At 41.8% G+C, this 13,986-nt stretch overlaps 1 protein-coding gene across 2 annotated transcripts in view; it reads left to right on the plus strand.

Annotated features, from left to right (window-relative positions):
* The first annotated feature begins 1,832 nt into the window (after nt 1-1,832).
* slc43a1b (solute carrier family 43 member 1b) overlaps nt 1,833-13,986 on the plus strand; it is a 28,811-nt gene continuing 16,657 nt past the window's right edge. For both annotated transcript variants that reach the window (XM_054605321.1, XM_054605322.1), the window contains exons 1-2: nt 1,833-2,029; nt 11,467-11,625. In XM_054605321.1, coding sequence (XP_054461296.1) covers nt 11,472-11,625 — 154 coding nt within the window. In that variant the 5' untranslated portion in view covers nt 1,833-2,029; nt 11,467-11,471. The remainder of the gene's footprint in view (nt 2,030-11,466; nt 11,626-13,986) is intronic.

Consider the following 13,986-nt stretch of genomic DNA (forward strand, 5'->3'; position numbering starts at 1 on the left):
TATATATATATATATATATATATATATATATATATATATATATATATAAAGGTTGAATGGATGAACTTCATAGTTAAAGAGATTCAACTCTGTTCCCTCGCCTCCAAGAAACATTTCCACTGAAGCTAAACAAGGGAACACTATTTAGTAGATTTTATTTGTACCTTTTATTCTTATTCATTTCACTGCTGAAGGGTTTGTTGTCATGGAAATTATGTTAAAGGATGAAAACAAGAATAAATTAAATGGGTCAGAATTGTGAAGTGTGCTGTGCTTGTTTGACACAATAAAAGAAACTCTATTGCTCTTTTCTTCACATTGACGTTTTATATGGGACGTTCCTGAAATGTTTGTAGTTTATGTCCTCTACGTACAGCCGTCGTCTAAGATCAGGACTTTGACCACTCCGTCATTAATGGGATTAAAACATCAGCAGTAGTCAGAGAACTACCAGCCTGCATGACAATGATTGCAAGACGAGTGCCAGTGATCTGTGAATGCTTCCTGCTGCAGTGATGACTTCGTACAGCTGTTTGGGTCATGTGTCCGGTGGAAGCAGGCCAGATCAGTGAATCTCTCAGAGGATAAGATGACATTACAGCCAAGTGAAGGGCTCCATATTAGGCCTGCTTTAATTTCCTTACGTGTGCGTCCCCTGGGGTTTCTTTTCAGAAAATACAATATCTCCTACCGTTGTTATGCTGACGTCAGCCAGCTGTCTCTCCCGCTGAAACCTGGGGTTCCATGCAGTGTCTCCTCTCATTTAAATCGCATGGACGATATAAGATCCTGGATGGCAAAAAGCTTCCTTCAGCTGGACCAGAATAGACCCAAGGTCCTATCTTCGGCCCAGCAGACTACTCTGCAACCGCAATTAATGCCCTCAGGCCTCCGTCATCCAATGTAGGTCTCACGCAAAAATGTCTGCGTAATCTTTGGTTCTGGTTTGAAATGTATAAACAAATCAAGCCAGCTGTCAGCTATCCACCATCTTAGATCACCTGCAAAAATAAAATCTGGTTGCCTGGATTGCTGCAGTTCTCTCTATATAGGAGTCGATCAGTCAGCCATACCTCGTCTGGTGCCTGGTAGGCTGCCTCACCAGGACCACAAAGACAGACCATACCTTCCTGTGCTGGCCTCTCTTCATCTGCTACCACTGAAGTTGATTTTAATATTCATTTATTTGTTTTTAAAGCATGGACTGAACTGCTCATCTCTTCTTCCTCCTCCCAACCCCTCAGATCTGGTAACCAATCACTGCTCTCCATTCCACGCAGCCCCTTACAGACCAAAGGTACCTATATGTCTAAATATATTTGAGCAATTGAATCACAGTGCAACCAATGAGACATACTGCATCTGACCACATGGTGGGGCCAGGGAGGAGGCGACCAGTGTATTGCTGTCGATGGTGTCAGCTGATAAACTTTGAGGAACCAAAGAGTTTTAATGGTTTAATGACATGTACATCCTTCACTTCAGAATTAAAAATCAATGGAGATATCACCTCACAGCAAACTATGGATACATCAAGACTGTAAGACACATTAGGTGAGAACAAATTTAGCTGTCCTGGTCCCTTAAAGTCAAAAAGTGTGTGTGTGTGTGTGTGTGTGTGTGTGTGTGTGTGTGTGTGTGTGTGTGTGTGTGTGTGTGTGTGTGTGTGTGTGTGTGTGTGTGTGTGTGTGTGTGTGTGTGTGTGTGTGTGTGTGTGTGTGTGTGTGTGTGTGTGTGTGTGTGTTAGGGTCAGTGGGCGGGCAAGTCTTGAGCTCCATTTATAGACATGCTGTACTGAGAGAGAGAGAGAGAGAGAGTAAATGTGAGTGCACATGTGCCAGTGAATACAGCTGCCACTCAGTGGGGGGGATACCACACTTTAAATCTAACAGAGAAAGAAAGAAACATTGAACTCCAAAACAGAATCAAACTCTCTCCTGTCAGGAAACAGAAGCAGCAGCCAAGATAACGTGTTGACCTTCACCATATAAATCGAGATCATCTTCTCTGGAGGAGCTCACCTCATAAAGTAAGTAACTTTCAGCATGTTGCATAGATTGGATCGTAGACACATGGGGCGGGCGTCCCCTCATAACAGAACCTGCACTGAGGCTTTAATGGCTCGAGTTCTGCTGCTGTATGTGCTCTGGAGGTACTTCTGAGGTAGCAGCATGTTGTCACAACTGCATTAGGATCAGTTAGTTCCCTGTCAACCACCAACATCTGTGTTCATTAGAAGAGTCCATTCCCACTGAAGTGGTATTCATGACCTCATCTGTGCTAATAAACATGTATTACATCTGAGATTTTACAAAATACATTTTTACAGTTTGTAAACAATGATGATGTACATAAGTGTGCACACGCAGTTTGGCAACAGATGTTATGCTGAAAGTCACCAGTTAACAAGGTCACTGATTAACCTGCAACACCTGTCACACTGAAACTCTGATTCTGTAGAACTAGAGTCCGCTGTTGGAATATTGATTCTGACCATCCAACAAGAAAGAAGCAGACATTTTGATGCTGTTTACAGTTTTAATTCAATGTCTAAAGCTTGTTCACTTGTCTGGATGGCTGGGGCAAAATGCAACTTCAGTAACCAACATTCATTTATTTTCCGTAACCGCTTATCCTGTTAAGGGTCGCGGGGGGGCTGGAGCCGATCTCAGCTGTCATTGGGTGAAGGCAGGGTTCACCCCGGACAGGTCGCCAGACTATCACAGGGCAGTAACCAACATGCTCACACATATTTTTGATGACGTCAGCTGTAAAGGGTCAATAACCCTTTATAGTGTGAGCCTCTCAGGGTCACTAATGGTACTTTGGACACTGAAATGTGGTGCTTGTTTTATTCACTTAAATTATAAAGGCTTATAATTTGGCCTATGTTACTTTAGCTGAACAATTCAATTCAATTCAGTTTATTTTGTATAGCCCAGAATCACAAATTACAAATTTGCCTCAGAGGGCTTTACAATCTGTGCACATGCGACATCCTCTGTCCTTCCCTCACATCGGCACAGGAAAAACTCCCCTAAAAACCCCTTTAACAGGGAGAAAAAAGGAAGAAACCTCTGGGAGAACGACAGAGGAGGGATCCTTCTCCCAGGATGGACAGAATGCAATAGATGTCATGTGTACAGAATGAACAGCATAACAGCGATAGAACACATTCAATGTATATGACATAAATGATTCATATAATAAGACTACTTATAATAACAGCAGCAATTATAACAGTAGAATTATAGTTATGAAAATAGGGATAGTAATGTGATTAATAATAATAATCGAAGTAGCAGTGGGTGTCAGTCGGCCCACAGCAGGAGGCACGACTACGGTCCAGGTACCACAACGATTCATGGAAACCTGCAGAGCGAGAAAGCAAAAAGGGCTTCAGGGTGGAAGTAAAGCTAAAATGCTTAATGGTACAGGTAATAGTAATAGTAATGTGACTAGTAATAATAATGGTGGTAGCAGTCAGTGTCAGCAGGGCCGTAGCAGGATGCACGACCACGGTCCAGGTACAGCCACGATTTATAGAAGCCTGCGAAGCGAGAAAGCACAAAGACTCCAGGGTACAAGCAAGTCAATAAGCGTAATAGTACAGGCAATAATAATAGTAATGTGACTAATAATGATAGTGGTAGTAGTAGTGGGTGTCAGCAGGGCCTCAGTAGGTGGCACGATGACAGTCCAAATATAACCCCGATTCCTGGGAACCTGCGAGGCGAGAAAGCACAAGAACTCCGGGGAAGAAGCAAAATCAGTAATGTGCATAAATAGGAGATTAATACATAAAGAGGGAGTGAGAGAAGAGGAGAGAGGAGCTCAGTGTATTCTAAGTAGTCCCCCGGCTGTCTAGGCATATAGCAGCATATCTAGGGGCTGGACCAAGGCGAACCTGAACCAGCCCTAACTATAAGCGCTATCAAAAAGGAAGGTCTTAAGCCTGCTCTTAAAAGTGGTGAGTTTGTCTGCCCCCCGGACTGAAACTGGAACCTGGTTCCACAGAAGAGGAGCCTGATAACTGAAGGCTCTGGCTCCCATCCTACTTTTATATACTCTAGGAACCACAAGTAACCCTGCATTGATTGAGCGCAGCTCTCTAGTTGGGTAATATGGAACTATAAGTTCCTTAAGATAAGACGGTGCCTGGCCAGTTAGAGCTTTGTAGGTAAGTAAAATAATTTTAAATTCTATTCTTGATTTAACAGGGAGCCAGTGCAGAGAAGCTAACACTGGAGTAATATGATCTCTTTTCTTAGTTTTTGTTAGAACACGTGCTGCAGCATTCTGGATCAACTGTAAAGATCTAAGAGACCTATTAGAGCAGCCTGATAATAAGGAGGTAACAAATGCATGAACTAGTTTTTCTGCATCGCTTTGAGACAGGATTTGCCTGATTTCCGCAATGTTACGTAAATGAAAAAAGGCTGTCCTTGAGATCTGTTTTATATAACAGTTAAAAGACAGATCCTGATCAAAGATAACTCCAAGGTTCTTAACGGTAGTGCTGGATGCTAGAGCAATGCCATCTAGAGAAACTATATCGTTAGATAATTGATTTCGAAGGTGATCTGGGCCTAGTAGGATAACTTCTGTTTTTTCAGAGTTTAACATTAAGAAGTTACAGGTCATCCAGGTTTTTATGTCCGTAAGACATGCTTGAAGTTTAGAGAACTGGTTAGTTTCGTCTGGCTTAATTGATAGATATAACTGGGTATCATCTGCATAACAATGAAAGTTTACTGAGTGTTTTCTGATAATATTCCCCAAGGGAAGCACATATAAGGTAAATAAAATAGGTCCAAGAACAGACCCCTGTGGAACTCCGTGACTGACCCTGGTTTTCATCGAGCTTTCATTGTTTACATATACAAACTGAGATCGGTCTGATAAATACGACTTAAACCAGCTAAGTGCGGTTCCTTTAATGCCTATTAGATGCTCCAATCTCTGTAATAGGATTTGGTGATCAATGGTATCAAATGCAGCACTAAGGTCTAGCAATACAAGTACAGAGACAAGTCCTTTGTCTGAAGCTATTAGAAGGTCATTGGTCATTTTCACCAGTGCCGTCTCTGTGCTATGATTCACTCTAAATCCTGACTGAATCCTCAAATAAACTATTGTTATGCATAAAGTCACAGAGCTGATTTGCGACTGCTTTCTCAAGGATCTTGGAGAGGAACGGAAGGTTAGATATAGGTCTATAGTTAGATATAGTCTATAGTTAGATATAGGTCTATAGTTAGATATAGTCTATAGTTAGATATAGTCTATAGTTAGATATAGTCTATAGTTAGATATAGGTCTATAGTTAGATATAGTCTGTAGTTAGATATAGTCTATAGTTAGATATAGGTCTATAGTTAGATATAGTCTGTAGTTAGATATAGTCTATAGTTAGATATAGGTCTATAGTTAGATATAGTCTATAGTTAGATATAGGTCTATAGTTAGCCAACACCTCTGGATCAAGAGTAGGTTTCTTAAGAAGAGGTTTAATTACAGCTAGTTTGAAGGCCTGTGGTACATGGCCCGTTAGTAAAGACAGATTGATAATTTCTAATAAAGAATTGCTCATTAAAGGTAAAACTTCCTTAAGCAGCCTAGTCGGAATCGGGTCTAAGAGACAGGTGGAAGGTTTAGACTTAGAAATAGTTAAAGTCAATTGTTGAAGGTCGATGGGAGAAAAGCCATCTGAATATATTTCAGGTTCTCCAGCTGTGGATCGATCGGTACTGGTTGAGGGCAGTAGATTATACATTTTTTCTCTAATAGTTAGAATCTTATCATTAAAAAAGTTCATGAAGTCACTACTACTGAGGTTTATAGGAATACACGGCTCAACAGAGCTGTGACTCTCTGTCAGCCTGGCTACAGTGCTGAAGAGAACCCTAGGGTTGTTCTTATTTTTCTCTATTAATGCTGAATAATAGGCTGCTCTAGCATTACGGAGTGCCTTCTTATATATTTTAAGACGCTTCATCCACATTGGTGGAACGCCATATCCTTTCAAGTTTTCACGATATTTGCTTTAAATCGCGGGTTTGAGGATTATACCATGGAGCAAACCTCCTTTCTTTTATTAGCTTCTTTTTTAGAGGAGCTATAGAGTCTAGTGTCATTCGCAGTGAGCATGCAGCACTATCAACAAGATGGTCAATCTGAGACGGACTAAAGTTAGTGTAGTAGTCCTCTGTTATATTGAGCAATGGTACTGAATAAAACCCTGAAGAAATCGCTTCTTTAAATTTAGCTACAGCACTATCAGATAGACATCTAGTGTAGAAACTTTTGCCTAATGGCGTACACTCTGGTGGTAAGAATTCAAAAGTTATTAGATAATGGTCCGATAAAAGAGAGTTCTGTTGAGAGACAATTACATTTTCTATTTCAATACCATATACCAGAACAAGGTTGAGGGTATGGTTAAAACAGTGAGTCGGTTTATGTACACACTGACAGAAGCCAATAGAATCTAATAATGAACTAAACGCAGTACTAAGGCTATCATTATACACATCCACATGAATATTAAAATCACCTACAATAATAACTTTATCTGTTTTGAGGACTAAACTTGATAAAAACTCAGAATGGTTGGTTTCTCAGCGGGTGTGTGTATGTATATGTATGTATGTACAGTATATATATGTATATATAGATAACTAGAGTTGGTTTCTCAGCGGGTGTGTCGCTGAGCGGGGAGAACCGGTTAGAAATGTGAAGTGGTTGGTGGTGACCCGTGTGCTTCGACATAGAACTATGCTTCCTTCGGACAGTCACCCAGCCTCCCGGCTGCTCGGGGGTTGCCGGGGGACGGCTAGCAGGAGCTACGTCTGGTTGGCCCGCACCGACTACGGGGGTGGGCTGGCTAACTGCAGGAGCTAACGACTGAGCTTCAATGGTGCGGAACCGGGCCTCTAACCCACTGAGCCTCTAACTCACTGAGCCTCTAACTCACTGACTGAACCTCTAACCCACTGAACCTCTAACTCACTGAACCTCTAACTCACTGAACCTCTAACTCACTGACTGAACCTCTAACCCACTGAACCTCTAACTCACTGAACCTCTAACTCACTGACTGACCCTCTAACTCACTGACTGAACCTCTAACTCACTGACTGAACCTCTAACTCACTGAGCCTCTAACTCACTGAACCTCTAACTCACTGAACCTCTAACCCACTGAACCTCTAACCCACTGAACCTCTAACTCACTGAACCTCTAACTCACTGAACCTCTAACCCACTGAGCCTCTAACCCACTGAACCTCTAACTCACTGAGCCTCTAACTCACTGAGCCTCGCCTCCAACCTAACAAACAAACTACATTTGTTACATGAACCCTTATCAGTAAAGGAGGCAGAGGCATGACTAAACATGAGACACACTGAGCAGGAGGGAGAAGGAGAGAGGGAAGGAGAGAGGGAAGGAGAGAGAGAAGGAGAGAGAGGAGAGAGGGAAGGAGAGAGAGAAGGAGAGAGAGGAGAGAGGGAAGGAGAGAGAGAAGGAGAGAGGGAAGGAGAGAGAGAGGAGAGAGGGAAGGAGAGAGGGAAGGAGAGAGAGAAGGAGAGAGGGAAGGAGAGAGAGAAGGAGAGAGGGAAGGAGAGAGCAGGAGAGAGGGAAGGAGAGAGCAGGAGGGAGAAGGAGAGAGAGAAGGAGAGAGGGAAGGAGAGAGGGAAGGAGAGAGCAGGAGAGAGGGAAGGAGAGCGGAGAGCCATCGCTAGCTGCTAAGCTAAATGAGGCTAGCTAGCGTTAGCAGAACTGAACAACGTGTAAACTGTTGGTTTAAGCGAAAAGTCGCTGAATTAAAATGTGATATGAGTGTTCAAGTGTTTTAAATGTAAAACAGGTAATTAGCCGCTATAATGAAGAATGTCACACAATTCACTAGTTTTCGCTGGAGCTGCGAAAAGTACGCTATCAACTACGCTGAGAACCGGAAGTGAGGCAACACGCCCTCCGCAGTACGTCAGCACGTCAGAACCTTCACACAATCCACAATCAAATGTGCAACTTTTGATTGACTTGTTTACTGCCAATCGCTTACAGCAGTGACTGTTGACCCAAGTGAAAAGTACAGGGTAATGCTAAAAGCTACAGTAAGGAGAGAAGACTCAGTCAGAAAACTGACTCACCAGCATGATCTACTGGTCTTTATTTATGAATTAAACTTTTATTTGTAGAAGAAGAATTATTTTGTGTGTTATTTACTTTTTCAAAAGTTACACCGGCTCACTTTAGACGGGAATAAAAGGCGACAACGTAGGCTCCATGTGTTTTATTGGTTAGCACCCGGATAGTATAGGCTGCATTTTCTCTTTTTTCTTTTCTTTTTTTTTCACGTTAGCTGATGAGCTAATGTTCACAATGACCAAACAAAGAAAGCAGAAACCTGTCTAGGATGTCCAGCTGCTGCTACCAACTGCATGTGTGTCATTTGCACACATCCAGTCTATCAGACTGCTGCAAGTTATATTAACTGGAAACTACACACAAAAATCACTAATTGAAGACCAAAGCTGTTATGGTTAGGGTTACCTAGGTTCCAGTAGCTCACATAAACTTTGATATATCTATGACAGAAATACAACCACCAACATGGGAAAGGAAGCGCGATGTTTGAATGAAAGGCAGCAGACCTCAAGAAGATCAATGCCCACAACATCTCCAAACCATCCAGCCAGACCAGCCAGACCAAACGCCAATGAAAGCGGATTGACCGCCCCGGGAAAAGAAGTAAGAGAGTTGGGGCGCTGAGCTAAGCTAAAGCAGCTAAGACCTAAGGCTCTTCCACTACCCAACCTGCTCTTGGCTAATGCAGAGGTGGTACAATACTGCAGGGTGGTGCTCAGAGAACAACCAACTCTTTCCTTTTTTGGGAAAAAGGAGGTGAAGATTCAAACCCCAGTCTACTTCAGTGTAGCTGAGGTGGAGCAGGTGAAAAGTTCTAGGTTCCTGGGACTCAAGATAACAGAGAGCTGGTCGTGGTCACAGTCCACATTGGCAGTATTTCTTTAAGAAACTTAAGAAGGCAAAATTCATGTGCCATATATGTATGTATGTATTTATGTATATTCATGACCAATAAAGCTGATACTCAACTTAATACTTACAGAGCATCAGTAGTGAGGGCACTTTAGCTCAGAAGGTATAAGTCCATTTATCATTTAACATAATTGATATTGTTATAGTGCCTGGGAAAAGCTCAATATATTTAAAGACATTATCCACCCAGCCACAACCTGTTCACTCTGCTGCCTTCAAGTGTCTGGAAAGAAAAGACAATCACAGTTTCCCCTACAATTCATGATATTAGTGTGTGTGCCAGGTATGTAATAAACATACTTCTTTTACGTGACAAAGCTAGTTATTTTATCCTAAGCCCCTATCTTTTCCTGAACCTAACCAAGTAGTTTTGTAACCTAAACATGAACAAGTAAACCTAAAAACTAAGTAAACCTATGATTTGAAAACAGACACCATGCATGGAAGAAGTGGAAACTGACATTCTGACCCTGACACATAAAAAACTGGCGCTACATTTGGACCTGGAATGTGCCTTATTCAGATTGAGTCCCGGCTTTCTTCACACTCAACTTACTTAAAGTCTGTCCATCAAATATTTGCAAACTCATAGCTGGGTGTGTGACCATAGATGAGATCAGTGCAGGACACTTGATAGCTCCAGCTACAGTAGAAGGTCATGTGGGGTCAAACTCCTCCCTGTTTGGTCTCATCTTCTCCCTCCCCATGCTCCCTTTCGGGTTTCATGGCAACTCACAGCTGACACCATGTGCAGCGTAGCTCCACAGAGTTTTACTGATGCAACAGCGATCGTGACAAATAATATAACTGTGACAGAATGAATCTCATTCAGTTGTACCTCCCTAACTTCAGTGCATCATATCAAATAGAGCATGGAAATAATCTGCAGATGCTCCGGTCCAAAATGAAATGTCCAAACTTTTCTTTGGATGTCAGTTCTTGAACCACAACAAAGGAAAAGCTTTGGTCTGCAAAAGCCTAGATTAGGCTTCTTTTTGGGTTGCCCTAATGCTGGTGATGCCTTTTGCTGCTAAAGCAGTTTTTGATCACTTGTTGTTTATGAATGTGAATGAATATCAGCTGTATTGGTCGTGTACATACATAGATACATATGTACACGGAATTTCCCTTCTGCATTTAACACATCCCTGAGGAGCAGTGGGCTGCTAAGAACATGTTGGCTGGAGAGGCCGGGGTTTGAACCACCAACCTTATGGTTGAGGGACGAGTGCTCCACCTCGTGGGGCACGGGTGGCCTCTTTATTAGGAGTGAGGAGTGATGAGTCAGCAGTCGGTGATAGAAAAATAGTTTAATCAATTAAATAGGTTTTAAGAAATCGTGATCACTGCAACCACAGGACTTGCTTGAGCATTCAGTCATACATATGCACAAAATCTGAGGCTGATGGGTCCAGTAGTATGAGAACTTAGCGATGGACAGATCGATACACTCACGCACACACCTGACCAAACGCATGATCTCCCCACAGGCATAATCAAACATCGTTGTCCTGTTAGCACTGTGGGTCCTACCATCTATACATTTGCATTATTGCCCTGTTCCATCTGCAGAAGTATGGCACCACCCGCGTGCCCGTTCACCTGTTAGTAAAACACAAGATGGAGAGAAAAAACAAGTGGCCAGAAACACCACAGAAAAGATTGGACAAGGTTCAGTTGAAGAGAACTGGACCTCTGATTGGACTGTGATGTTTCGCAAGACAAGTTCAACTAAAGCTCAAATCCAGAAGGACTAATACTTTATCAGTCTTTCTCTCTTTCTCTTCCTCTTTAGAAAGAGGAAGAGGAGTTTAGTGTCTTAATTAGGGATAGTTTTCTAGGTCAGAACAAGATTGTTGGTGTCACCAACTGGAAAAACTCAGTTTGGTTTTGGCGAAGGGTGACGCCTGGGCTGAGGAAGCAGGAGGCAGGACACTACGTGGATTACTCCGCAGTCACATAGCCAGTGCGTCATTCCTTTATAAAGTACAGAGTCTCTTTCGTTTCCTTCTTCATGTAAATGTCCCTTCTTCTTCTTCACCCTGGATGTTTGTATTGCTCTGGTTTAGTAACAGCTGCATGATTGAAACATCATAAACACACCCACTCGCTCATCGTGAATTCTGTGGACAAAGAGCAGCTCTATTCACACATGGGCTACATTGAACATTTCTCAGACTTTGTACAAGGCAGCTGTCAGGGTAGAGTCTGTTTTTGCCTTTACATATACAGCTCCTCCAGGTATTGTCTAAATAAGTTCAGGGTTTCAGTGCATGTTTGAAAGGGGCATAAGGTAGTAATACAGGGTGCTGCAAAGTGAGTTTTTGTTGTACTTGCTGGTTCCCAGCTTAACTTGTTTCCAGCTGTTTGGTGGACTAATGTTTCTTGTGTTTCTACAGCTGTCATGGCTCCCAGCTTGGCCCAAGCATTCAGGAGGAGGTGGTGGATGGCTATCACAGCCATTATAGAGAACCTGCTCTGCTCTGCTGTTCTGCTGGGCTGGGGCTCACTGCTCATCATGCTGAAGAATGAAGGCTTCTATTCCCACCTTTGTATTGGTAAGACCACCGTCCAATCAGCTCTTCTGGTTGTCTTTAGTGCAGTTATCATCCAAAGTCAGATATATTAGACAAATAAGCTTTTAAAGCTGGAGTTTCATAGCCCTAACTATAAACCTGAGCCAGCCCTAACTATAAACCTAAGCCAGCCCTAACTATAAACCTAAGCCAGCCCTAACTATAAGCGCTATCAAAAAGGAAGGTCTTAAGCCTGCTCTTGAAAGTGGTGAGTGTGTCTGCCCCCCGGACTGAAACTGGAAGTTGGTTCCACAGAAGAGGAGCCTGATAACTGAAGGCTCTGGCTCCCATCCTATTTGTTGATACTCTAGGAAGCACAAGTAACCCTGCATTCAGGGAGCGCAGCTCTCTAGTTGGGTAATATGGAACTATTAGTTCCTCAAAATATGATGGTGCCTGGCAATAAGGGCTTTGTCAGTGAGGAGAAGAATTTTAAATTATATTCTTGATTTAACAGGGAGCCAGTACAAAGAAGCTAATACAGGAGTAATATGATCTCTTTTCTTAGTTTTGTAAGAGTTTACAAGATTTATTAGAGCAGCCTGATAATAAGGAGTTACAGTAATCTAGTCTAGAAGTAACAAATGCATGAACTAGTTTTTCTGCATCGCTTTGAGACAGGACAGCCACACAGCTGAAAAAGGCAGTCCTTGAAATTTGTTTTATCTGGGAGTTATGGGACATATTCTGATTAAAGATAATCCTGAGATTCTTTACGGTAGTGCTGGATGCCAGGGCAATGCCATCTAGAGAAACCATATCATTAGATCATTGATTTCAGAGGTGTTCTGGGCCTAGTAGAATAACTTCTGAGTTTAAAGAAGCTGCAGGTCATCCAGGTTTTTATGTCCTTAAGACATGCTTAAAGTTTAGAGAACGGGTTGATTTCGTCTGGCTATATTGCTAGATATAATTGGGTATCATCTGTATAACAATGAGAGTTTCTGGAAAGTTTTCTGATAATATTGCTTAATGGAAGCATATACAACAGGGATATTCAATTAAAATTCAGCGAGGTCCAGAATTTCCTTATGCAAAGGTCCGTAACATCACAATAATGTCTAACTTGTGCCATGCTATTTAGTGCCTTATATATTGAAGTACCCTAGCAGTTGTATCAACTTACGTATGTAGCCAAAACTGACTGTCAAATCAAATATAAAGTTTGAATAATATCTCAACAATATTTACTGTCAGATTTCAAATTGAACTGGATGAATTATAAAAAAAATTATACTATAATAATAAATAAATGTTCTTCTCTTATTCCAAGTAAAATATGGGCTGGATGAAAAAGAAAAAATACACAACAGAAAGCTTTTGAAAAAAACGGTACTTCAGTTTAGAAAAATGAATTTGCCTGTATTGTCTTGCTCTACAGCTTTATATTCAGTTCATTCAGTTCATTCAGTCATTCATATTATTCTCATCTTCTTAAAAGAGAAATTTGTGTGCAGGGACTTTTTCTGTGGTTATTGAAACCACATGTTTCAGCTCTATTCCTCTCTCTGTTAACATCATTGTTGGGAAGTGAATGAATGTACTAGGATTCTGATCATATTGGGCTCTTTGTGATGTGCCATCATTTCATTTCTTTAGTGGCACTTCACATTGCCGCTTTTAACAATCACCACGGTCTCTGAACATGAGACATACTGGTTTTGAACCCCCAATAGGAAGAATGGACATAGAAGAGTCTGTCCATTCTTGTGTTAAAGGTTCTGGTTTCGCTGGCCACATCTCTCTTTTGGGATAACACCAAGTGAAATAACTTCTCTGACTGTTGGGTCTCTCTCAACATCTCTCTCCAGTGTGTGTATTCTTAGCTGGAGTTGTGACTCTCGGAGTAACATCACGTTAAGATGTATAACTTATGTAATCGGTCGGTGTGTTTCCTGGACTGCTGAACTAGTTAGAGGATAGAAAAGCTACGCTGGTTGAATTAGAAGCGCACTGTTAAAATGTCATAATCCTCAATTATCCGGTTATAGGTCCAGGTGCAAATACAACGGCCTCTGGGTCCGGAACCTGGGTCTGCCCATTAGTGACCCCTGATATATAAAGTGAATATAATTGGTCTCAGCCCAGTACCTTGTGGAACTCTATGACTAACTTTTGTGTTCTTCGAGATTTCTTCGTTTACTTATACAAACTGGGATCGATCAGAAGACTTGAAACTAGAGATTGAGACCATAAACTCATGTTTACAATGTTTACTGAGGGAATAAATCAAGAGAGAAGCAGTCACTTTCTCATAGACTTCTACACAACCAGAGGAGTCGCCCCCTGATGGACATTAAAGAGAAAGTAGCTTTAATTCACCTCTGCATTGCTTCACTTTTC

Source organism: Anoplopoma fimbria, chromosome 9, assembly GCF_027596085.1.
Source record: "Anoplopoma fimbria isolate UVic2021 breed Golden Eagle Sablefish chromosome 9, Afim_UVic_2022, whole genome shotgun sequence".
NCBI lineage: Eukaryota > Metazoa > Chordata > Actinopteri > Perciformes > Anoplopomatidae > Anoplopoma > Anoplopoma fimbria.